We start from the raw sequence: 26,500 nt of genomic DNA on the forward strand, positions 1-26,500 counted from the left end.
TTTAATACATCTCTCTTCTCCATCTCTGGGGATCTGCCGAGATTTGCTGTGCGCCTCGGTTTGTCAATGTCTGATTTCTATTTTTAAGCTTTCCTAAATGTGCAGTGACCTTGAAAAAGCCCCACATCTACCTCTCAGATGGACTGAGTGCCAGGAAGTGTATCAGGGGTTAGGGGCTTTGTTGCTCATGTTTGCTATGTCAGTGTGTGAACGTGTAACTGTGCCGGTGAGAAGAGGGTGATTGAACGGTCAAGGCTCAGAGCCTCCCCTCTCAGGGAGTTTCACTGAGGGGACACGAGTGGGCAGATGAACGGATGGGTAGGAGGGGGGGGGGGGGCAATCACATGTCATCATGCATGTACAGCGTACAGTATATGACATAAAAAAACATGGGTAAAAGGTAGAGGCAAAGCTTCAGGGAAGCCTGCGATTATAAATGAATGCTCTCTGCTCAGATGCACATAATAATTAGATATCAGCTAATTAGTTACCAATCACGGTGCATTGTGGACGGGATTAGGAGCAGTCAAGGAAACAAAACTCAATGAGAGCCCACCAGCGATCACACCACATCGGGGATAAGAAGGCTTAGAGGGAAGCTACAATAACACTGACACTTAGGTGCGTTATCAATAACTAATCTGGAGCTGAACACAATCTTTACACTCACTCTGGAGTGTACTAATGGTCACCGACGGTTGTGCGCTGCTGCTTAACAGACAGCTGCAAGCACAAACAGTGTTCCATTCAGAAGTCAGTAAGCTGCACTCACACTGCAGTTATTAAAAGATTACATCAGGGATCACACCACACCGTATGATTAATTAACCTTGACTGATGCTTTGTTGAGCCGAATCAAGCTGAGCAAGTGTGCCCACGGCTCTGCATGTACATACACATACGTACGAGGCGGATGAGAGCATCACTGACTCAGGGTTACTGCAGTGAAGCAAAGCCGTACCTCCTGATTATTAGTATGGGGCCAGTCTTCACATCCTCCCCGGTACGCAAGGCTCTTATTAGTCCCTTTCCAAACACTTAGAGTGGTGGGACACTGGGTTTTGCCTTCTAAACTGACAGCTTGCTCCCCCCCCCCCCCTGCATCTCTTGTGATCACTTTGGGCACAGGCCAGTGTTTGACAGAATCATCATCCCAACCAGCAGGTCACATCTGCATATGCATCCAGTGTGTGGTTCAAAGGGAAGCTGACTGAGGAAGGGGTCTGTGCCGCTCGGCTGCAGTCCCCTGCTTCTCATGGCACAAACAGGTGAGCAACACAATGCTGTCGTAACCTGAGGGACGGCGCCTGAATAAAACATAACCGCTGCTTTATAGTGGTCGGAGACGTCGTTTCATTTCCAGTTTTGACTCATGAGGTATATTGAAGTATATGGAACAGCAAAACATTAATAATTTCTCTGTGCTTTTACCACGTCGGCACATGCACACTCAGGAAATGATGCACTGCACCGACCCACGCCGGCTGAACCCCTTCAAGATGTTCCCAGAGAAATCCTCAAGCATGAGCGCTGCATATTTTCAATAGTTTTTTATTAATATGTGCTGATACAAGGTCGCTCTGACCTGCGATGATGCAAACACTCACAGAAAATCGTCCCCTTTGGCCCGGACAGCTGTCAAAGCAATGACCATGAGTAAAAAATAAAAAAAAAATCATCTAATTAACATCATTGCTTGAATTAAACAGAAACATAATCAAGGGATATTATCAACCTCAGTATACAAATGTCTCAGTGGTACATGATAAATGATCCATTTCATAGAAAAAAATCACAGACAGCTCTGTAAATGGTGCTAAATGTGGAACTCCACATGGCACGATGTCAGGTCTCATTGTTCCTCCCAGCTGCTATGTGAAACCACTAGCCCCCAATAATATAATCCCATCAATATGAGCATGTATCCAATACTGACCAGGCTCTGCTGTAAGGGGCTCATTAACACAGCCCTTAGCCGATTCTCAGAATATCCCATTCACAAGCTGCTGTAGCCCGGCTCCTCTCTGATGACAGACACAGGCCGTGATGGGGCTGTTGTTTTTCTGCCAGCTCTGTCGATGATCACCGGTTTGAGAGCCATGGTCGAGCACATTTCAGCTGCTCTCTCAGAGATGGTGCACTCAGCGTAGATAAAGGAAGAAATAGAGAAGAAAGCACCCTGCCTGCAGATTCAGTTTGCTCCCGATGCATGTGGACACGTGTGAAAAGCTGATTCGCCGCCTTTCTCCACTTCAGCGTATAAAACTATCTAACCTGACTGAAGATTTGTCGCCTAACATACGTGTCTGTGTGTAGAAGGATGTGTTGGTTTTTGCACCTTGGGGTCTGCATCAAGATGGCTGCCGGCCTGCCTTGCCGGCACAGCTCCCCATTGAGATTCATAGACAAAGGAGAAGCGGCACAATCCTCATCGCTGAGTTTGTGCCGCAGCCTCACACATTCTTAAAACTACTCTATTAGCATTAGTCATGTGGACACACGTACCAAGAGAACGATAGTAAGATAGCACCACTTTATTATTGTTTGCCGTTTAAAATCTCTTCATAATCAAATTCATATTCATTGTTTTTTTAAACTGAGCCTCGAATCACGTCCGTCATCTTTCCTCCTCCACAGGCAGATTTTTGTAATACTATGAGCGAACTTGAGAGGCAACAACAGTGATTTTAAACCTCTCTAACAGAAAGTCATCTCCTCATTTCCAGATCCAGCCCTGCACAGCCTCTCCCCGCCCCTGGCTACGGTTTTGTGACATCTGTGACATCTCTGCTGATGTTGTCTCCGCTCTGTCCCCTCTCGGACCAGTCTTTGCAGAAATAATGACCCTCCGCTTCCCCGCTGCTGTTGAACAGCGTCCCCACCTCCCCCCCTAACCAACCCTGCGATATGTAGGCCACAGAAATCGCTGGAAATAATACAAGTTGTGTGAAGGGGTCAACCGCGAGTGAACGGACCGTCGGCCTGCTGGGAGCTCTGCTGTCTAATGATAGGCTGAACAATGCCACAGCTCACTCTCCGCTGACACTAAGCTGCAGGGGTGAGACGGCACCGTGTCAAAGGTTGGGGCGTCCCACCTTTTAAACAACTTCCCGCCTAACCACTGATCCGCAGGCATGTCAGGCTTGCCGCCAGCGGGGAATGGGAATTGCATTAAACATCTGCAGACAGAAATAGAAGAGAGAGCAGAAGAGAGAGTGAGAGAGAGGGCGAGTTCACTGCGGTAAATTAGTACCCACGGTGTTATTATTGTAATCAGAGGGCTTTGAATGGTGGAGGAACTCCCGCGATGTGAGCCTCCCGTCGGACAGCGTGGGCCCCCAGACCTTCTACTGTATAATCACTATCATTTACCACAGTGCAGCACTCCTCTGTTTATTGAGATATTAATCTGGGGTAAACAAAGCTTTTGACAAAACAAATTAACGCTCGCAAAGAAGTGCTGCACTAATGGCGTCCATTGAGATTGATATTAAAATGTGGATGAGATGTGTGTGTGGGTGGGGGGGTGGTGGTGGCCTGGGAGGTGCTGGGGAAAAAAAAGTAAAGAAAAAGAAGCAGGCCCTAGGTGACGCATATTCCTCCTCTCATAGGGAGCGTCTGTCTAAACAGTGTTTCTCCCAGGGGCAGGTCCCAGCCGAGCACTGGAGATCAGCACATTATGTCAAATGCAATGAGGGAGGGATGTACAGCTAATGATGATGGTGATGAGGAGAAAGATGATGGCCGTCTTGTTTTTCCCATTAACACTTCCACCCTGGAGTGAATCGTTTTTGCCTTTTCCATCCTGCTTGTTAATATACATTCAGTTGTCCTCGGTTGACCAGGGAGTGCGGCGTCCGGACACCTGAGCCGCGAGATCCGTGCTTCCAATCGTCCGGCGCCGCAGCGGAACGGAAGACATGTGCATACTGTCTTTATTCATTTGCACACACGGACAACTCACAGGTTCAGCTGCACCCCCGAGTCATACAGCATCAAACCAGTATTGCACATGTTCCCATCTATGGCTCCGTGATGACAGTGGGGCCTTCGTTCTGGGCCGCGTTGCACTATGCAGCCCATATAATGTTACACAAATGATTTGAGAATAAATGGTTACAAATCCTTGTAATCTCTCTCCCTTATGTGCTTTTGACCCGGTCTCTTTCCGCCCCTGGAGCCACAGCTAAAAGCTGTCCTTGGGGTTCTCTTAGAAGTGGGACAGTCGGGCCCTCGCCAAATGTCACACTGCAGTGGATGCATCTATTTTCTGCTCACGTCCGCCCACACACACACAGACAGACACCACACTCGCTCATTTGCTGCAGGTTTATGAGGGAGATCAAAAAAGAAAAAAAAAAAAGTAAAAAATAACGCCATGAATAAATCAATGTGAATAAATCTTCCAAAAACATACATAAAACCTGATAAACCATAACAAATAACTATAATAAAGCGTAGCGGAAGGCAAACTCCCAGTCGTGTAAAGGTCAGACAGATTTCAGCTGGATGAAAGTGGCTTCATGAGTGGCTCTCTCTTGACAGCGAATCTCTCAAACGCATCGCTTGCATAAAGGTGCCGTATTGAAAACACGTTCCTCCCCATCGGTCAACCGTGTTGTCATTTTCATGGTATATGGAGATCTCATGTCTCCCAACGCGGTGGGATTGTTTCTCTGTCCTCTTCGTACCCGAACGCCACGTCGAGAGCAGCTTCCATTTGAGGCGAAGAAGTAATGGCAGCTTTCATATTCATATGTATGCATTCACACACACACACACACACACAGGACATGAATGAATTGTCACATTAGGCTCTGGAGTGATGCTGAAACTATCTTTAAGAAACAGCAAAATGCAATATTCTCTGATAGCAAAACAAAACTCATTATCATACATGCTTGAACCCATGTTATTAAAAGTATGTAATCTGGTTATATCCCCAAAATAATACAAGAACAAACCAAACCACTTTATGGATGCTGTTGTTAACCCACAATGCTTCACCATGCTTGCGAGGCACAGTATGACATTTGACGTCTATCTCGCTCGCCCCACACACATACCCCCCACCGCCCACATCTGCCTTTGGCAAATTCCACCCTGGAAATGTCAAAGGTCAAACATTAACAACATGTTATGGATTATATTACATAAAAACTGTGCCAGGTTTTGTTTTTTTTGTTCCATTTTTTTTTTTGAATAAATAAAAATCTACTCCACCTTATAATCTCTCTCTGCCTTTCTCTCCCCACTGGATCAATAAGGAATTTCACTGAATGGCAGAGTGCTGGGGCTCGGAGGAGCGCGAGCGAGAGATCGGGCAACAGGGGAGAGAGAGAGAGTGCATCATTCAGGTCACAAACTCCAAAACATTTTTATTTTTTTCTTTCGGCTGTTGCAGTACAAGAAGTCATTTTTCATAGTATTTGTTACTTTTTGTTGCTTTTGATCATCTGGTGTCTCTATTTACATAGCAGGAATAAAGTAAATTCATGTGTGGTTCCTATGTACACGGTTATACCAATTGGTCGACCGGTGCGTTCGCGACGTTTACAGTCTTGGGTTGTCGCAGCCACACACAGGAAACAAGTCCACTTCGACTGTCTAGGCTCTAACAGCAAAGAAGAGGGGGGAGGGGGGTGACACCAGTCTGCTCCTGCAGCCCCCGGAGGATGCAGACCTCAAGTCGACAAATTGAATACTCTCTTTAAAACAATAGCAAGGCAGTCACTTGACTTTTCGAATGCCTAAAGCAAACAACCAGAGAGAACGGGGAGAGGACCGGCCAGTCTATATGGGGGCAGGCTCTCCTGCTCTGGGAGGGCGGGGCCGCACCTCCTCAGTCTCCGTCTCTGCCTCTACTCCACTTCTGTCCACCGTCGTCGATTCATCGCAGGAGAAGATGAAGGCAACACTGAATCAACTCCCACTGCCAGCTTGGGACGAAAGCTCTTGCTCCCTTTTACCTAGACGGAGTACTGTTTTCACTTTTGATGTTCAGTAATGAGCACTTCTGGATGAGTGTGTGTGAGTGTGTGTGTCTGCGTGTGTGTGCGTGCTTGCCTTGTGAGCGTTCTAGTTTCTGTTTTGGCTCAATAAAAGATATTTTTGGCAACAATGAAGAGCTTTCTGTGAGACACTTTTAGGTTATAATAGTGTACTATATTCCCAGTCTCCACAGTTAACTACTCCTATCAAATAATGACTCCAAAAAGACCTATGGATGGTAAGAAAGGGAAACAAGATACAATATAAAATGATATTCCCATCTCCGGAGGCAGGTCTGAGGAGATATTACATAAAAAAAACTTTAACAAAGTTTTAAAGTTTTGAAATATCTGAAGGTAAAGGGGGTGGATGGGTACATTCAGAGTGCTGGACTTGGCCTTAGGGTACCAAAAGAACAGGGGAGGACTGGGTTTGGAGAGAGTTTATGAATGCTTAGTGGAAACACACCCATCACTCATCTCCATAAGACAGAGGAGGGTTAAAGACAAAGGCTGCTTCTGCAGAGTCAGCCACGACTTCCCCTGAAGGTCACTCTGTTTGCTCATCTGTTAGTTAAATAAATGTCAAGAGAAAGAAAGGCAACCAAACAAGCAGAAAGTGGAGAGATGCAAGCACGAGGCGTGCTGGGAGGCGGCTCCGGCCATCACAATAGTCCCCAACTTCCTCTCCCAGGTTTCAGTCACAGGCTGGTGACCAGCTGCATCTGTCCGTCTCCCTCATTGTGGGCAAGCTCCTGAGCCTGGTGCCCCTCCCCACTCGGTCTCCGGGCTGGGACCTGGTAGAAGGTCTGCATGGGGGCCCCACGAGAGCCCAGGGCAGGCCTCCCGGAGGAGTAGTACAGCTCCTCAGGGGGCTGAGCTGAGCGGGGCGCCACCTCCAGGGGCTCAGGGCTGCTGTCAGGGTAGGGTGAGTCTCGCAGGTTGGTGATGCTGGTGTACAGGGAGTCACGGGCAGGGGAGTCTGGCGCTCTGCTGCCTGCCTGACCGCCTGCACTCTGGCCACTGTGACCGCTGTGGCCCAGGCTCTCAGTGAGGTCGGCCGTGTAGCTCTCTGACTCCTCTGGGTCGCTCTGGTAGAGGACCGACTGGGCGCGCTGCAACAGCAGGGGTTCCTCCAGAGCTTTATAAAGTAGCTCCACATCCTGTGGGGTGCGCTGCCGCCCGTCTCTCATAAAGTCCTCGTCTTCATCCATGCCCATAGACGACTCTGTCCCAGCTACGACTGTCCCCCGACCGACCCCACCGTGAGGACGTCCCCTGGCCAGGCTGCCACAGACTCTGTCCCCGACGTCACCTCCACCTCCTCCACTCCCTCCTCCGACACCACCCCTCAGGTTGTTATGCACGAGCTCCGAGATGATCATTTTCTCGAAGGCTGCTGCGTCGGAGAGGTTTCGTCGGATGCCTCCACCGCCCAGGGCCTCCGAGCTGCGGGGATTGAGGAGGGGCGGCGGACTGTCTCCACCACCACCTAGGAAGTCACAGCTGCCACCGCCTCCACCCCCTGGGCCACTGCGCAGGGAGTAGCTGTTGTTGAAGTTACCATTCAAGGGCAGGGTTTCCATCCCACAGGGGTCGCGGGCCTTGGATAATGTGGTCTCTGGACCCAAACAAGAGAAACAGCAGACAGAGGGTTTTGAAATTGTTATACAGACACAATTACATGCCAGTAGGAGAAAAAGAATAAATACCTAATAGTAAAATGTAACTTGGTGAATCCGACAATGATTTGTACTTACTTGGATCACGAAAGGTTCCTGTGCATCCCAGAGAAAGTCATGTGGAGTGAATAAAAGGAAAGATAAGTAAGTGTTCTTTAATGGTGCAACATTAACTTAATGTATTTCTTTTAAAGCGGAACCATTAACAGAATAAAAAAATATCCTTGTCCATTCGCCACCTTTCTGTTCTCTATGTCTTTCTCTCACATGCAACCTCCAAACTCCCAAAGGCACACACACGCTCACATTAATTTTGATTTATGCAGATTTGCTTCTGTTTTTTCTGACACCATATTCCTCCAACATTTACATCCAAGCCACAGCAAATACTCAGGATACAGGATATATATTTACTACTGTCAGTGATACCTAGACGCATACATAATTCATGCAAAACCTTGTACAGTAGCAGTCATGTTTATTTTGCAAGATAATATGTTGTGCTACCACATTACCGTCGCACGGCAAAGCCACAGCCACAGCCACCCAAACAGAGGCATGTTCGTTTTTAAAATTCAATGTGCGGCGTGACTTTAATCAACGCTCTTATTCGTTGGTGGTGTGGGTAATTAGACATTCTAATGAAGTGCTCTCCCTGCTTCCTCTCCCACTCTCTTCTAAAAATGTCTCGGCTGCCAGGCCCGTGGCCATCAGGCTTGACGTATTGTGCGGAGAGGATTTAAAATATTTAGCAGAAACGCTGCCTTAAATTTCGGTCCTCAGACACCAGGCCAGAAACTCTGCGGGCGCACGCACGCAGAGCCAGAGATCAGCCGCACACAGCCGTGGCTCCCTCATACCAAGTAAATATTGGTCATGGGGCAATTACCAAAATATGTCTAATGCAGCAATTACAGACATCCGAAGAATGCAATGGGGATGCGGAATGTTATAAAACAGCTATCAGGCTGTTTAAATAGCCCCACTCTCCACATACACACATACAGGGAGCACTCCGACCGACCTACATCCAGATGGACCGTCCCTGGCCACTGAGCTGTCTGATCCCTTTCTGTGGCTGTCGTGATTTGAGCCGACTACTTCTCCTGCCCAGGAACATGAAAACCGTCCTCAAGATTTCTGGCAGCCACAACTGTAGCTAAACTTCTAATCAATTTGTGGCTGTTCTCATGAAGATTTGAGATCTAACCAGATGGCCGGTTAGGCTATAGGCAGTGTTTGGCACTGCTCTGCTGAGGCTTGTGAATCTGTCTGACAGCTCCACGGGCTGAAATAACAACACACAAACACGGCTGTCTCTGTCTCTCACACACATGCACACACATGTGCAAGCACTCAAACGCAGAAGCGAGTGTGTGTACACCATGTCAGACTACTGACAGAGTAACAGACAGAAGGACAGCTAGGGGAGAGCACACTGCATCCACACTCATGTGCTGTCAGGACATGCACGCACACACTGGAGTGTTTACGAGGAGCTAACCGGTAGAGTTGAAGACGCCAGGTGAGGGCGGGGTGAAGCTCTCAGCCAGCAGAGTGTTGTAAGGAGAGGTACCAGTGCGAGTCTGTAACACTGGGTTTGTCAGGAGGTGGTTGCCCATGGTTGCTGCAAGACACAAACATAAAAAATAAAAAAAAACGATGAATATAATCATAAACAAGCTCTTATCTTTGCCTCAAGTGTATGCAAAGCAAGCCCGCGCAGAACTGCTGCACACAATAGGTGTAATATTCAGAAACTCACATTTCCAGACTCCAGTAATAACATCTGGAATCACAGAAATATTTACTGTTTATTCAAATGGGGTTATTTTTGTTATGCTGATGCTTTATAGGGTAATGCATTTTACACTGTTCTCCTCAATGTTTATGCCTGCTGATTGTAACCTTTGAGTAAAAATACAATTGCAGGGGAAGGGTACTGTGTGGAGCATTGCCATGCAGTCCCCCCCCCCCCCCCCCCCCCCTTTGGCTCCTGACATTGTAGTCAGATGGGGGAGAACAGTAATGCGTGCCATTATGTAGTCTAGGGGTGCAGCCATTGAAACACAGTTAATTTCACAGGGAAATGTGAATGCCACCACAAGACAAATATAATTCAAAGAAATGGCACACTGGGAATGTTGTATAATGCCCATGTATGGCTCCAGCCTGAGGCAAGTCGAATAGAAATGCCATGAAATTAAAAATAGGACAGCATGACGGAGAGTGGTCCAAGGCAAAGTGCAACCTTCAGGTCTCACGCCTACCGTTCATCACACAGCAAGGGAGCAGGGAATTCGAGAAAAAGAAAAAATGAAATATACGCGCTCAGGCACGGCTCTTTATTTGTCATTTTCCATCCTCCTGCACTTCCCCCTGTCCGTCTCTCTGGCACGCCGGCACAAACCCCTCTCCCTCCATTCTCTGGCTCGCCCTGCTGTGTCTTGACTCAACCACATTTCGTCAGTTCCTCCTGCCAGAATTTTTTCAAACACCACCAAATTAGTTGGGATTAGCAGCCTGTCTGTATCTCATAGGAATATCCTGTAGGAAATTAAAGGAACTAGCTTGAAGTGGAAAGAAAAAGTAGGGCAAGGGGAATCATGGGAGGCCGCGTGTGTGTGTGTGTGTGTGTGTGTGTGTGTGTGTGTGTGTTTGTCTGTGTTGCGTATACACTCCAAGTCTTGTGGACACATTACCATTATCAGGAAGAGATTTGCAGTTCATGAAGAAGTAAAGTGGAGAAATCAAAGAGATCCGAGATGCAAGTGATAACGACGCAGTGTTTCTCCTCCATATTCAGCCTCTTTAATTACTCCTCCATGATAGCGCTCCTCTCTATGTCTCTCTTTTCCTCTCCTCCCTACCTCCCTCCCCCGCTCCCTCCCCCTTCCTCTTCCACTTTCTGTGAACTGGCAAACTTTTTCTCGGGAAGCACAGAAAATGAAGGCTTCACGGCACAGTTGTTTGGGTTTGACAGCGCAACATGGAACGATCCACATTGTGTGTCTCCTTCAGGCCCGGTGATTGCTCTATCGTGACGAAAAAGCCCCCCCCCCCCCCGAAAACCGACCCGACCCGACAGCCCCGCCACACACACACACACACACACACACACACACACGCAAATACAAACACCTCATCCATTCAGCTCACTCATTGCACCCCTATTCCTCACCCCCTGCCTTGCTTCTGTCACTCTCCTCAATTAGAATAATTACCCCCTGTTCGCTCACACGCTAATCAGTTCATTAAAAACCAAATGGATGAAATTAGCATAGAGAACGATGGCTGATTTAGCTGCTGCCTCTGTGTCATCATCAACGCCCCCTCCTGAAACCGGAAACCCGAGCCAACCTCCATCGTCTCCGTGTCACTGATGGCGGCGGGCGGTGATGCCACCAGTTGCTGAGAATAACACAATCAGTGACTTCACACACGTTTTGAAACTTCTGCAGGTTTCAAATAAATGCCTGGTGCCCACAATGCCACTGAGCACTATTAGAGCCGGCTGCATGCGTCACTGCTTTCTGGCTAAGAATATATGGATGTTTGTTTGGATGTGATCGATTCAGTGCAGGTACAAAAGTCTAAGAATTAAACTAGGGCTTGTCAGTGTCAGGTTAAGTCACAGTCCACTTATATTATAATATTTTGCTATAATTATGGTCACAGCACCAGCAATTATCTGATATTTGGTCAGGCACAACAAGATTTCTGTGTATTTTGTGTAGAAATTATACTTATTTTTATATAATAACATATTTTTTACAAAGTACAAACCAAACCTATATTATTGGGAAAAAGGAAAAAATGTCTTTTATGGAAATTCAACAAATGTAAAGACACCAGGACACCTCTTTGTCATTATCGCAATTTAAAATTGAAGACACAATATTAAATGCGAGACGAGATGAAACACTATTTTGTGAAAAAGGCAGCGAGTGAAAAATAATTATAGCCTGTAACACATGTGATCTTAGATATGGTTAAATGGCTTCAGAGCCTCTTTCTTATTACTCATCATTATTTTTAAATACTTAAAATTGTAGATGCACTTAAATCTGCTTTAATTACAGTAACAGGAGTTAGCAAACTGAAACCCACCATCCATCAAGCAGCCTTAAACCAAATTAAGCTATTGTTGCTACTAACTTCCATTTGGCTGTAAGGCAATCTGAACCATTAATTAACCTTATAAACCCGTATGTGAGCATGTATTTCATTATCCTTCATTCTGTCATATACACACATTTAACAGTGAATAATGATGCCGTGCTTTGCTTTAATCTGTCCACTCTATTCTCATGATTTGTTTTTGCTCAGCTGTGTCTCGTACACTACACACACTGCTCTACACACAAGTACGTCAGAATTTTGGGGTGAGTGTGAGTGTGTAGAAGTTAACGAAGAGGAAGCAGAGCAGAAATAAGGCGAGGCCTCACCGCGGTTGAGTGTCGGGGTGCTGTTGATATCTCCCGCCATGAAAGAAGATTCTGTCTGCTTCCGAACCGTGTCGTTCCACATCCTGCGGATGCGACTCTGGAAGAGGGAGCAGAGCGCAGTGAGTGGCAGAAAAACAGAAAGTAAGTTAAATATAGAAGCACAGTGGGTAGACTTTGTAACTCAGTGGGGCTGCTGTAATCAAAACTGTGGGGCTCGCTCTAATCCACAAAGAACAATAGACAAACATGTCAGATAAAAAGAGAGAGGTGCCGGGTAAAGGGGGCACGCAGCGGTGTCATGTCACGAGAGGTGATAATAAACCAGAGATGTGTAAGACATGATCGCTGATGCAATTGTAATTTGCAAGCGTCTCATTGAAAATGTGTTTGTTCATTTGTGAGGAATAACTGATGTCGTGACCCGGCTCATGAGCCATGATATAAATGGGATAAACACAGACTTTAAACAGAAAGTTTATTAATAAGTTAATTATGACATATTGTGGCTGTGCGGCGCGTTAGTCAGTATCAGTGTGTCGGCAGGTGGATGAGTGTTAGTATGATAAATGAATGAACAGTGTTGTACGGTGTAAAAACCAGCAGAAGAAAACATGGTGCCAGAGCGATGACTGGATCAGGTCTCTTTATATGATAGTTGTAGTTAATTTAATATCTTTCTGTTTAAAATCAGTGTTTCTCCAGTTTATGTCATGGCTCATGAACAACCATCCATCTGCTGACCCACTAATACTGACTAACACACCTCAAAACCCTTAATATGTTTTCAGTTAATAACTTGTAATTATAAGTTGGTTTATCTTTCCATTTAAAATCCGTGTCTGGTCAGGACTCCATCGTGTGTCTGTGCCACTACACATACACCAGCATGTACAGTACTTCCTGCCTTTATTTTGCACATGGCCGTCAAAAGACATATATTTTTTAATTTTATTAATGAGTCATCTACTCTGTAAAGCACAGGGACTGCCACTAATGGACAGAAACATAAAATGAGAGAGTAAACTGCCTGATCAGACCAGATTTTCAACATAACCACGTAGTGAACACATCAAATATCATCACATGTAACACACTTAAATACTGCTTTGTCATTGAGAGTAAATTGTAGAGCAGCAGTGACGTTTCACTCGCTGCTCTCCGCTCTGTCACTGGAGAAAACAACATGACTGTGGACTGAAAGTTAAGTAAGTAAATTCAAGTGCTGCGCAAAGTAATGGATGAGTCATTGGTATTGATCGGCAATCAAACTCCCGACAGATAAACTCACTTTGTACCTCAGAGTCTTACACAACAGACTTCTAACAAACAAACAAAAGAAATATATGGAAGGATAGATGGATGGATGGATAGATAGATAAATAAAATCATTTGATTCAAGAAAAATGAATTAAGAAAATCTGAAATCTAATCAAGTAAAATCATTGGTGCACATCCAGTCTTACTTTTCATTCGATCTGAAGAAATACGATTTTAATAAAGACAAAAAACAAATGTGGCCTGGATTGAGTGTGTATTGCTTTGTGTGCGCGCTGTCATTTTGTGTGTGAGTCTGTCCTGCCTGCACCTGTCTGTGGGCCGCTGCGTGGCGAGCTTGGCTGCCGCTGTAGTAGCGGTTGTTGGCACGCAGGCCCGAGTTCTTCAGGGAGCCGTGGGAGCTGGTGGTGGAGGTACGGCTACAGCAGTAGGAGTGACGCAGACACTTACTGTACTCCTTATGGACCTGTACAAAAATAAAAAAAAATAAAAAGTCAACAACAGTGGCAGGTTGTAAAGCCACTCGTAAACACAAACACTTAGTTTCAAGAGGCTGGACCCAATATGGAGCCACCGAGGCTTTTATCGCACAGTTACAGCAAAAGGTATTTAATGAAATCAATCTGAACATCCATCCATCCATCCGTTCATCCACCCACCTACTATCCATCCATCCATCCATCCAACACTAGTCTCGTATCGTTACCTTCTTCTGCAGGGCACAGTGGAAGATAAAGATGAACATGCCCTGGAAGGCGTTGAAGGTGGTGAAGAGGTACGCCATGATCACCGTGTTCTCGTTGATAAAGAGGAGACCAAAGGCCCACGTCAGGCCCAGGAGGAAGAGCAGAGCAATGGCCCCCAGAGCCCATGACCTGATGGACGTGGACGAAGCAATGTTAGCACACAGTTAACCTGAGCAGAGACAAACTGAATAATCCACCGGACAGTGAGGTTTTTTTAAGCATGCAGTTATTTTTCTGGCTAAAAAATTCATCAATAAAACTAGTTTTATTACTTGATTAACTTGAACTCACTTAATGTTATCCAGGCGGCTGGAGTCAGGTTTGAGTGCTGAGGAGTTGCGAACCATCTTGTGTAAAGTGATTATGAGGAAAATGAGGTTGAGCTAGGGACAGAAGATTTGGAGAATCACATGAATACTCAGTGAACTTTGCCGCCTGCTGCAAAAAACACTATTAATAACCTCACAAATCGAGCATGGCAAAATATGTTTGTTTTAACTGCGTGATATCGAGATAGGAGGAGGGGGAGTAATACTGTTTGATAGAAGAGCAAATACCATAATAACAAATGAAACAGGTCCAATGAAGCTCCAGATGAAGTAGTTATCCACTCGCAGCCAGCATCTGGAGTGACACAGAGGAGAGGAGAGTGTTACACGCAGCTCAGCTTACCACAAACACACACATAACACAGACGTGCGCATGCACACACACACAATGGCAGGCATGCACACACCATTTCCCTGTCTCTGCGGATTATCATATGAGGGCTAATCATCAGGCTTTGGCTAAGTGCGTTCAGAAAAGCCAGTCCGCGGGGAGGTGCAAGAGCCGTTTACACAGCACTGCATATTACATTTCCAGCTGGGGGAATAGCATAATCCTACTTCTCAATCTGCAGGTGCAAAAGGCCTGAATTCACACGTACGCTTTCTTGGTCCCATAGCTCCTGTAGTCTATGGCCGCCGAGATGCCCACCACCAGTGCGGGGAAGCAGTAGCCGCACAGATAGTAGTACTTTTTGCGGGAGTACTCGCTCTCAAAGACCTCCACCAGCATGAGATAGAGCTGCACACCCTCCAGACACATCCAGGAGAAGGCAGCCAAGAAGAAGAAATGCAGAAGGCCAGCAAAGATGGGACAGGCGATCTGAGGGAAGCAGCCAGGGAGAGAGCAGAGAGGAGGGGGGAGGATGAGGAACAGAAATATTAAGATGAAGAGGGAGAAACAGTTACGATCAAGGCCTCTAACTGAGTGAGAAACCGAAGGGGACAGAGCAGAATCTGAATCTGGTTGTAGTTTTGGAAATTCACAGAGGGGAAAAATGAAAAGCTTTCCCCTGGGTGAATGGCTCTGCATATTATTGAGTGGTTATTCATTACTTAGTGCGGTAAATGTTTAACAGAGAAATCTAATGGCAGTTTCATAGTCACCTTTCAATAAAAAAAGTTGTGTGGTGCTGTATGCTTTCAGTGACATTTTCAGGTTGGAATCTATAAAAACAAACCTAATCTTGTGTTAATGGAGAAAAGGACGTTCGGCTGTAAAGCACTAAAACTGAGCGATACATTTCCTTTCAGAGAAATCGGACAAAACCCCATTAATGACTGAGAATCGAAAAAATCCTTGGCAGGTATCAGACGAACACGTGGCAAAGAACTCACGTGGTATTCCGTCTTGTCGATGCCGATGAGGAAGAGCAGCTCGGCGATGAAGAGGTTGATGCAGAGGTTCTTGTGGATGGTGTTGCGGTCGGTCTGCAGGCCCCGCAGGAAGCAGAAAGTGGAGATGCAGATGGCCAGACACACCAGGGAGATGACAATCCCCACCCAGGTGATCACAAACAGGATCAGTTCATGCATGCGCCCCTGGTACTGAGGTCCGGAGAGAGTCAGGTGAATGAAAGTGGAGCGTTTGAGAGTGTGAAGGGGGAATGGGAGGGAAAAAAATGAGGGATGGGGGGCAGATAAAAGAATAAAAAAAATGAATCAGAGGTAAAAATAGAGGACAAAGTGTTGGAATGACAGCAGGATGGGAGGAGGAGGTAGAGGAGGAGGATGAAGATGGACGGGACAACAGTGGAAGGAAGAAACAATAGGGGATAGATAGACAGAAGAGGGGGAGGGGGAGAAAAAGAGCAAAATTGCTTTATTTAATATTTGTAAATATATGCAAGGAGCTAAAGTGTAGAGACAAGAGACAAGACATCCGGAAAAAAAAAATACATGACATTCAAATTCATGTGAATGTCAGCTAGAAGTAGCGGGACATGAATTTGTAAGCGTGCGCCTTCCCGTCAGAGTGAAAGAAGGGAAAGAGAAAATTCAAAACAAAGAGCTTGTCAGCCTTGAGAGGGTACATTAATGTGCACGCGTGTGCGTCTGTGTGACAGAGAGAGAGCGAACGCTAATACTCGCCCGACTGAACGTCTGCATAAATTACCCGGCTTCCATTTTAACCGCGCGTCTGCCACGCCCCTGTTTACTCACGTCGGGCTCGTGGTGCGCCATGAGCACGGCGAAGTTGGTGAGGTGGCTGCAGGAGCAGGTGGTGTGCGTGCTGTTGGAGTCCAGCAGCCGGCAGCCCTGCGACGACCACTGCCCCGTCATGGAGCGCTCCGAGTAGTTCCAGAAGGAGCAGTTTGGAGTGTAATAATTCTCCATCTGAGGAAGAAAGAAAAACAGGAGGGATGACGGGAAACGTGTGTGTGTGTGTGAGGAGGTAAATTAAGCACGATAAAAGCTGAAGTACGTCACCTCCAGATGTTTGAGGGTGTAGATCACCGGCTCCGTGAGGAACACTCTGCTCGACTCTTTGTTGATTGAGGCCGCGATTACGTGGGAGTTGACTGCCAGCCGCTTCTTATCGGGGCCCTCCATTTCCATTTTCACGGTGGCATTCTCAGTGGACAGGAAGGATCCCAAGTTTTTATAGAGGACGAACACCACCTTGACTTGTCCTGCATATGGAGGGAGGGGGGGGGGGGGGAGAGCGGGAAGATGAAGGAGAAGCGAACGAAAGAGAGAGAATGTGAGAACAAGAGCGGAAAGAAAAGGAAGCCGATTTTTATATATGAAAAGGGAGACATAGATAAAGGGGGAGGAACGGGGGGGAGAAAAAAGAGCAGATACAGAAATGGGGGAATAATATGGTAATGGCAGCAAGAGTGACAGAGATAGAGAGTGGGGAGTGACAGGGCGAGCAAGAGGGAGACAGAGAGAGAGAGTTAGTGAAGGTTAGAATGATGGTAAGGACCGTTTCATTTTGACTGGTGGAAGAGAGAGAGATTTAATGTGGAGGGCAATGGAACATTCATCCCTCAAGCATTCACAGATCTCTTATTATTCCATATGAATATTTCATGTGCGTTTGTTTCAATCATTCTAATCTCGTTCCCACTGCAGAGCCGAGTGGAGACAGAACAGAAGAGCGAGGGGTAGGGGATGAGGGGCCACGGCGGGAGGAAGGGAGCAGCGGCGTGGGGGAGGACGAGGGGGGGGGAGTGTGGGTGTGCGTGTAAGTGTGTGTGTGTGTGTGTGTGTGTGTGTGTGTGTGTGTGTGTGGTGGGGGGGGAGATACAAGAGAGATGAGAGAGGGGGATAAGATGGCGGAGAGACGGAGCGAGCGGATGGAATGGGGAGGAGAGGGAGTGCTGAGATTGCTCTGTCAGACTGGGGCCGATTGTAATCTACACGCCTCCCCAGCTATTCTATTAAGACCGCTGTTAAGAAACCATCAGGAAAAGAAATTGTCTCAGCGCTTTTGTTAATCTGATTAGCCTATTATTATGAGCCACTAACTTAGTCAAGTGCATGCAGATTGTTTTAAGCTTCCACGAAAATGCAAATGTCAACATGAGAGAGTGGGCTGCACAGGACGGTGCAATTTCTCGTTTTAGTCGCCGGGGTGAGGACGGGGGGGGGGCGCTGACCGTTGCGGCTGTACTGTTTGATCGTGGAGGCTGAGAGCTGGATGGTGCTGTCGCTGGCGTAGTTCTGTGGAAAGGACAAGTCCTGCAGGTCCATCTCTGTGTTCAGAACGTGCACCTCGAGGTCTGGTGGTGGAAACACAGCACACGAAAAAAACTACATGAAGAAGACCCAAACACACACCCTAGAGACCGTTAATCCAACACATCCACCATATTTAACTCTCTTTCTTTCGGATTTTCTTACCAATGCTGGGCGTTCGATCGGAAAAGCGATTCCCGTACATGTTGTTGGCCAGCAGGAACGCTCCTTTCTCCAGGACGTCCAGGAGCATGGTGGCAGTGTGAGCCTGCTCTGTGCTGTTCATGTCCTGCCACGACTCCAGGGCCTCGGGACGCAGTAAGTTGTCCACTGTCTGCACCACCGCCTGTCGAGTAGAGGACACTCGTTACTGTTACTGAAAATACTACAGCAAAGTACGCATCCGGGAACTAGTAATAGAAGAAACCAAGAAATAACTGATAACTAATGGACAGTTTCTATGTGGTCACAGTGGATATCCAAGACACAATACATTCTCTTTTTTTCCATTAACCCAAATTTTTTCATTAATCAATATTTAAAAAATATAGGATGTTTTTCAACAAATATAAATTAAATATAACAATCTTTTCATCTTTAGAAATATCTTTTAGCCGTTAGCCATTTTTAGACTCGTTCTCATTCCCAGTTAAAATTCATTAATCGCGAAGTATTGCGAGCGACCATTTACCATGATACACAACTGCACACGAGAGTAATATGTTCGTAATAGGGTAATAAGGCAGTAATGATTACTCATTGGTTTGTGCCAATTAGTGCATAATGCTGAGTGTACTAAATGACACAGAACAGTCCCTTAAGAAAGTGATTAGTGTGCAGATTCACAGATATCTAGTAACTACTTATTAGACACTGGTCCATTAACAGTCTCTTCTCAGGAAGTGCTATTAGATAATAATTAGCTTTCGGTGAGAAATTATCCGTTAGTTCCTGCTCTGTTTATTACCTGTTACTTGATAATTATCCGTTTTATGTATTGTGTAGTGTGAGCGCGTTAGTAGAGCAGCTCAAAGTACAAACTCCCCACTATCCATCTGTAATTTCCTAGAAACTCACCACTCTCCTGCACTAGATTTATTACAGACGTATTACCCTTCTATTTCACACTTACAATTCATTTAATGGCGATTTTGATGGTTGTATCAGCTATCCAATTTATTGGAGTAGCCTGCCTGATGAATCATGTAATTCTCTTGCTCAGGCCTCTCAAAATGAAGGATTGACTGCTGTATGGAATAAAGAGCGTTGCTGCTAACAAAATGAATTCGGCATCAGAACCCCGCCGCTGCCACTGGAGACAAAGATGGAGGATGTTTGGGGGTTTATCCTCCGATCAGCCGGGGGGGGGGTGGGCGGGTGAGCAACACGCTGCGCTAGCTTGCAGCGAGTGACAAAAAATAATGGTCGAGTTACATACTACGCAGCAGCCTTTACTTCATCCAGCAGAGATCAGAAGATGCAGTGTCGTATTACAGTGCGCTGCAGACAGGTCAAGACACAAAAGACCGTGTGCTGCAGAGTGCCGCATTTCATCATTACAGAGAAGCATACACAAGGCCTTTTCATGATATTAGATTACAGCCTTCTCAGAACCAGAGATATTGCACAAATATTGAAAAGGCACAGAGGGGTGGAGTAACACAAACTGATGCCTCTCGTACTATCGTCAAATTGCATTTTCTCCGAGCCACATATATTGTAACTTATTGTGCAACACAATGTTACACTTTTAGGCTCGACGGCGGTGAAACAAAGCTAAGGTATTTGTCCCAGACAGTTGATTTCCACACAAGCTTAACCAACAATTCAAAGATGTGTACACCATGAGCAATAGGAAAAACTACAAATCAACTTTCGCTGCCCTGGGAAATACTACACCAGAGTTTAAATACTGCACAGGAGTTGTACCAAACCAGAAATCCCATAAGTGATGATTCCAAAGGAAATATAAATCATAACACAGAGCACTGAGCCAAAGGAATCTCATCTACAAGCCTGGTCTACTCAAGGATTTATCTTCCCGTATTATTTTAAGTCATGGAGCAGTCCTCCTCCACCACAGGCATGTAAAGCAGGCAGATAAAAGAGAACAGGTACCTGGATGTAGGCCCGACAGGTCCGCTCTCGCTTCTGGAACTGGAAGGGACAAAACAGAGGCTGGAATGAAATAGCTAAACACAGAAACTGTAAATTAAAAACTCACTCGTCCTTGCATGTGCACTAGGGGGGTGAATTCGCATTAAGCCCGGCCTTCTTTTGTAACGATTGAATTAAACAGCCTGTAGCCTGGGCGGGAGTGATTCTTGTGTTTAGACTTTCTCGTACCTTGTTGTAGTTCCGTCCAGCTGACTCTTTGTTTCCAGGCCTCAGGGCCTGAAGCTGGGCGTCCAGTATGTCCAGCAGCTGCTCGATGAGTCGCACGGACGAGCTGACGTCTCCGGCCTGGATCCGACCCCGCGTGTGGTTCACCAGCTCCCCGGCAATGTTGGCAGCGTTCTCACCGCTCTTTATCTGCACATGGAACGTGCACGCGTTAACAAACAGTGATACGATGAGAACTAGAATGGCACTCGGCATACTTCAATCCACTAGATCCAGATTTTTATTTGGATCTGCAACAAATAGCACACACTCGTAAATACCAGTCCCGTAAATATGTATTATATATTCTCTGAGAAATAAGCAATAATGCCTCATTTTTCTTGCTTTTTAAATTTTGGTAGGCCGCATGCACCATTTGCTCCTAACAAAACACCCAATCTCACAATGTTAAAGAAAGTGGAAAAAAATGGATCCACCCCCCTCTTCCAGTTCGCCACCAAGTTTTAACGGTTTCGTCCTTGAAACAAAAATTCCTGGAAAACAGTTTGAATTGTTTTTGCGTAATCCTGCTAACTACCAACCATCAAGTGCAGATGAAACCATTACCTCATAGTGGGAGGTAATGATGTCACAGATCCGCTTTGATGAGTTGAGTCCCATTCAAAGCTGCAGGAAAACTGTTAAAAAGTGTGTATATTGTTTGTGCTGTAATCCTATCTCCCCAGACGCTCTCTGAAAAAAGGACATTTATTATTGGTCTTTCTGGTATCACTGTGAACACAGATGGACCTTGTATGGACCAAATTGTATTTTTTATAAACTGTTTTCACTTGCAAATCAGAACCCTTAGCAACCACTTTGCAATTGCAATTGATTTTTGCCAATAGGAGACTGGCACAATGGATTCTTATAATGATGTTACTTTTCCAATGTGATGATGCTTACCATTCCTGCCACACACTTTAAAAAAAAAATGTAAGAAAGTCAACAGGGCTGAATAATGTTTGACTTTTCTCCTGCAGAAATGTAGGCGCATTCATTATAAGTTAACTTCAGTGTAAATACACATTTATATGGACCTCTCTGAAATCTAATCACTGACAAAACTACGGGTTTAGCAGAGTACTACGGTGTATATTATAACACTATTTAGTTCAGCTCAGTGAAAATCACAGTGTAGCATCTACAGATCATGATGTTTATTTACTACACAGGCATAACACACTAGGAGACTGAAATGGAGAAACTGAAGCACGGGAGAGAGAGAACTTATAAGCTGTGACGCCTGAATCATAAAAAATAATTGAACCTAGCTGTAATTAATGTAAATCAGTGAAAAAAAAGAGAGTTAATTAAGTATTAAGAACAGATGCCTTGTATTGGAGAGCCAGTTGAAATGAGTCTGTGTTTTAATCAGGCCAGCCTTGGAGATATGTTAATGTGTGTGTGTAGGTGGACAGGGAGGATGGTCGGGGCAGTGGGGCACAGGAAGGGGACGGACCCATGGCCAGGGGGTACGGCTGCAGGTCTCACCTTCTGGGCCACCTGGTTGACCCACGGGGAGGTGCAGTTACTCAGGTCAGGCCCCCGCGGATTCCACATGACCTGCTCCGCCAAGCACTGGAACGAGGCGATACCTGGAGAGGAGTGCAGGGAGAAGAAACGTGGAGAAGGACGGGTGGGGGGAATAATGGAGAGATAATAAGTGTTAGGTGTCTGTAATTACAGAAGAAAATGAGCAGTAGAGCGATGAGCACAAAGACAATTTTTTTTTTTACCCAGGAAAAATGGAATCAAATGAATTTTAAAAATGCAATAGTCTTAGTGTGTGAAGATGAGAGGGAAGAAGGAGGGAGGAGATGGAGTAAAAAGTCTGAGAGAAAATGGGCCAGAAGTGGAAAAGGTTAAATAATTGGAGGGTAGGGCAGTGGGAAAGGGAGGGAAGAGCAAAGGAGGCGGAAGATGGCACAGGCGGAAACAGGCTTTCATGTTGTAAAAGGAGGGATTTAAAAAAGGAACATAGGCACACATTACATTTACTCTGCACACAACAAAGACATCAGGTATGATCCTTCGCTGTCAAACAAAAACACCTACAGGGGAAGCACCTTCCACCAGCCCTCGTTTCCAGCTCGGTTTTTCTGTTTAGTTAGGAGGGTTCAGAGAAAGGACACTGAGCAGGGATAAAACGACTGAGGGGTCTATCCGCTGCTAACGCAAAAAAAACCCCGACGTGAAGTCACAAAGACGAGGCAGAGAAAAGACGAGAAACGAGACCACAGAGAGAGAGAGAGGGGGAGAGAGCGATAGAAGCAGTAAAAATACCTCACAGTTGTAGACGGATCAGAGCAGATGTGGCGTTGCATTTCATACCCAGTTTTTCTCCCTCTCTCCCACTGATCCCCCCCCCCCCCCACCCCTCTCTCCCACTTTTGTCTATACTCTATTCCATCGACCACAGATTGGGTTTGAGAGCTCTGCCAAAATGTGGCAATTAAGCCAGCTGCTAATTTGATGTAACTGCCGTTCTCAGGGAGAGAACATACAGAACCATTGAAAGGCAGCGAAGAGGAAGATGCCGGTTTTTTTTTCTTTCCCCTGTGACTAAAGATTGCTTTTTGATGGCTGCAATGTTTAGAGGTATAGAAGCGAGCATGAAGGGAGGTGAACCCTGTGTTGTCTAGCCTTTCATTTCATTATTCGCCATTTTCAATCAGCTCTGTTTCTGTGGGAGATGAGCCTTTCATTCGAGGAGGATGGGCTTTCATCTGCGAGTCCACAGGGACTGTGCCTGCTGGTGGGACCAACGCAGGGACAGAAGGGAAAGAAAAAAAAGCACAAACATGCTGATCGCTTGGGTACATGCAGGGAGATGTACTGCACACACAAACAGGGAGAGCACATGTGAAAAACATGCTTGTTTGTTTCACAGAGTGGAAAGAATGCACACATGTTTTTGAATGTACACATGCAGCTGTCCTCACCTAGAGATCCTTTGGGACACGGGCGGTCTACGGTCTCTCCTCTCTGTGTGGTGGGCCAGTCGACGCCACGGACCCGCTTCGCTTCGCACACATGGGGCTCCAGGCCTTGAGGAGGAGGCTGGGGTGGCCGGCGGGTGACAGGCACGGTGGCTGTGATTGGTCGAAGATCGGGGTGCTTGTTGATGGAGCCGATTGGGCGCGAGGTGGGCGACACAGGGCGGGCGGTGGAGGGGCTGGCACTGGAGGTGAACGGCCTGGCTGCAACAGTGGTGGACACTTGAGCGGTGGTCAAAGGCCCTGAAGAAACCCCAGAACAATTCAGAGAGAAGAGGAGATGTAGTTAGAGTCAGAGGCTACGAATGAGTGAGAGACGTTTGGAGAGTAATAAGAGGATGTAAGGGATTTGTTAGAGAGCTGCGGAGCCAAAAGCCAAAGAAGGAGATCAAGGGAGTTAAGGACACATGCATGTGAAAGTAAGACGCCTCTCACAAGTTGAGTTCAAAAGTTAGTCCGACAATAACTGGGGTGACAAAAACATTTTTTTTGTAGCTCCTCAAAGCCTGTTCTCCAGATAAAGGGGGAGACGCAGGGGAGGAGATGGAGAGAAAGCATCATCACAAGTCAGGCAGAAGTAAATAATTGATCAAATGTATCAGTGGAGTCACCATCACTAACAACCAAACCTAATGCCAAGATAAAAGCAACACATCACAACTACGAAGACTGATCAAACGCGGAGTCTGTCTCTGCCTCGTCTCTCTCTGGGCATAATCTGAGCCGCATACAGGCCTTTATGCGGCTCAGATATACAGTACATCCAAACCTCCCTCTTATATTGATGGACTGCCAAAATGCAGTGTGCTGTTCTCGTTTCATCCTCCCTCTTATCATTTCAGAAAGACTTTTTCATTATCCATGACACGGTGAAGTTGATATGAAGTGCTACAGCAGTCAAACCTGAGAGGCCGCTCTTTACTGTAACTATGGCTGGATGGTAATACAAGGATTTGGCACCCGAGGCATCCAAATGTCAGATATGACGCAGTCACAAACACTTCCTGCATTGGGCTGTTTGAAGCGTTTCCCTGGTCCAGAGAAAAGCATCATTATGTGTTTCAGCACAGTGGATATAACAGAAAAACGTGTTTGTAGCTAATCGACCACGTTCCAGATTCCCCTTCATAATTTCATGTTTTATGAATATAAAGTAATCACAAAAGAGAAAAACACAGTCATTGGAAGTACAACCGAATTTTTCTTCATGTATAAATCTTTGATAACCAAAATACATAATCTATGCTACATCATTTTCAGGAAGAAAACACTGACGTATGTAAAGTACACAGAATATTTCTATTGATGTAGAATTCATACATAATATTTGTTGTATCTAAAATAAGCGCGGATGGGTTGAGATTGAATTTTATATCAACTATCAACTGAGATTTACATCTTTTCAAAAGGATAATCTCAATTTGAGGAATAAATCAATGTTAAAATAATATGTTAATACCAACTTGTCTGACATTAAAGAATCGATAATGGATTTCTCTGAGTTTGAACATTGTTGGAAACATTTTGAATAATGTAAGAACACAAGTCAAGAAAATATATAAACTGTATCTATTACTTTTTATGAATATCAATGAACAATTGTTAAATATCACATATTTAAACATTATTGGTGACTCCAGCTTGACCTTAGCTTAACACTTGAGCCTACATCTCAAAAAGGAATTGTGGGGGTGTATTGTATTTCTGCACCAATTTCCAAATGCAAAACATCTCACAGTTGTGTAGAGTTAAACAACAGAAGTTACTCCTGTGCACGCGCTGAGTTTGTGTGCTGTCTGTAGTACCACTCCTTACCTGTGGTGGGGTCTGGTGGTCCAAACTCCAGAGGGTAGCGCAGCACATTGTAGTTGTTCCAGACGTACAGCTGGTTGTCCCGCGGGTTGTAGTCCACGGAGGAGATGTACTGATAGGGGTTGGGGAAGGCGATGTTGACGGGCTCTTCGCGGCCGTGGTTAGTGTTGTAGGCGTACATCACCAGGTCACCGCCCGCTTCACTGTCATCGTCCTGGTAGACCGACCGCACCGCGTAAAGCACGCCGCAAGCCATGAAGGCGTTGGACGCCATCCTTTTGTCGAAGCTGGTCTCCCACGTGCCTTCGAAGCGCAGGGTGTAAGGGTTAACCTGGTGAGGAAGAGGAGATCTGAACTCAGCCGAGGCTTAAAGAACAAACGATTACACTGGGAGGGTTCTGGGGGAATTTCCCTTTTTTGTTTTTATTATCTTCGCCAAGGATGTTATGTTTTCTTCTGCATTTGAATATTATTTCACAGGACTACGCAAAAACTACATGATGGATTACCACTAAACTTGGTGGAAGCATGTGGTATAGGTCAGGAAAGAATCCATTACATTTTGGTGTGGGATCCGGATCGGAATTTATTTCACTTTGGGTGTTTTTCAACATTTTCGGTTTGCCATGTATATTAACATTTGATTTATTGAAATTCTTTTATTTCCAGTTCTTTATTGTTTGACGCTGACTATAAATTAACGGTGACAAAAAAAAGAGATGAATTTCAGGATGAACAAAACTATACGTTCAAATTCAGCATCTATAAAGTCTCTAATATCATTATTCAAAAAAAGCACTGACTCGGCAAACTATTTCTCATGCTGCTCATGTTTACACGAGCTTACAGCAGCACAGATTTATAAGCACTTGTAAAAACATTTAAAAAGTAATTAAACCGTCAGCTTCGGAGAAGAGATTTTTTTTTTCTCCCTGTAGTTACGCGATGTTGCATCTGTGTAATATACCTTCAAACTGTATGTTGAGGCATAACAGACCTCCAGATGTTTGCCGCTATCCGAGTAAATAGGAAAAATAATAAAGCTCCCCAGAAACCAAACAATTCCTTAATGATGAAAGTGATCACTTTCTCGTTTATTACTTTGTCGCTCCGTTATGCTACAGTCTCATCGCTCATGCGGGGTTTTGATATTTTA

General features: G+C 45.6%; 1 protein-coding gene across 2 annotated transcripts in view; it reads right to left on the reverse strand.

Annotated features, from left to right (window-relative positions):
- Positions 1-1,535: 1,535 nt before the first annotated feature.
- The window catches only part of adgrl1a (adhesion G protein-coupled receptor L1a), a 95,683-nt gene continuing 70,718 nt past the window's right edge, over positions 1,536-26,500 (reverse strand). For both annotated transcript variants that reach the window (XM_034594265.1, XM_034594266.1), the window contains 19 exons: positions 25,348-25,675; positions 23,479-23,775; positions 22,028-22,131; positions 20,498-20,683; positions 20,270-20,308; positions 18,317-18,497; positions 18,073-18,195; positions 16,898-17,100; positions 16,631-16,804; positions 15,806-16,015; positions 15,070-15,290; positions 14,699-14,765; positions 14,433-14,524; positions 14,102-14,270; positions 13,706-13,861; positions 12,121-12,217; positions 9,177-9,299; positions 7,751-7,768; positions 1,536-7,611 (listed from right to left, as the gene is read on the reverse strand). In XM_034594265.1, coding sequence (XP_034450156.1) covers positions 6,692-7,611; positions 7,751-7,768; positions 9,177-9,299; positions 12,121-12,217; positions 13,706-13,861; positions 14,102-14,270; positions 14,433-14,524; positions 14,699-14,765; positions 15,070-15,290; positions 15,806-16,015; positions 16,631-16,804; positions 16,898-17,100; positions 18,073-18,195; positions 18,317-18,497; positions 20,270-20,308; positions 20,498-20,683; positions 22,028-22,131; positions 23,479-23,775; positions 25,348-25,675 — 3,708 coding nt within the window. In that variant the 3' untranslated portion in view covers positions 1,536-6,691. The remainder of the gene's footprint in view (positions 7,612-7,750; positions 7,769-9,176; positions 9,300-12,120; positions 12,218-13,705; positions 13,862-14,101; positions 14,271-14,432; positions 14,525-14,698; positions 14,766-15,069; positions 15,291-15,805; positions 16,016-16,630; positions 16,805-16,897; positions 17,101-18,072; positions 18,196-18,316; positions 18,498-20,269; positions 20,309-20,497; positions 20,684-22,027; positions 22,132-23,478; positions 23,776-25,347; positions 25,676-26,500) is intronic.

Source organism: Hippoglossus hippoglossus, chromosome 8 (assembly GCF_009819705.1).
Source record: "Hippoglossus hippoglossus isolate fHipHip1 chromosome 8, fHipHip1.pri, whole genome shotgun sequence".
NCBI lineage: Eukaryota > Metazoa > Chordata > Actinopteri > Pleuronectiformes > Pleuronectidae > Hippoglossus > Hippoglossus hippoglossus.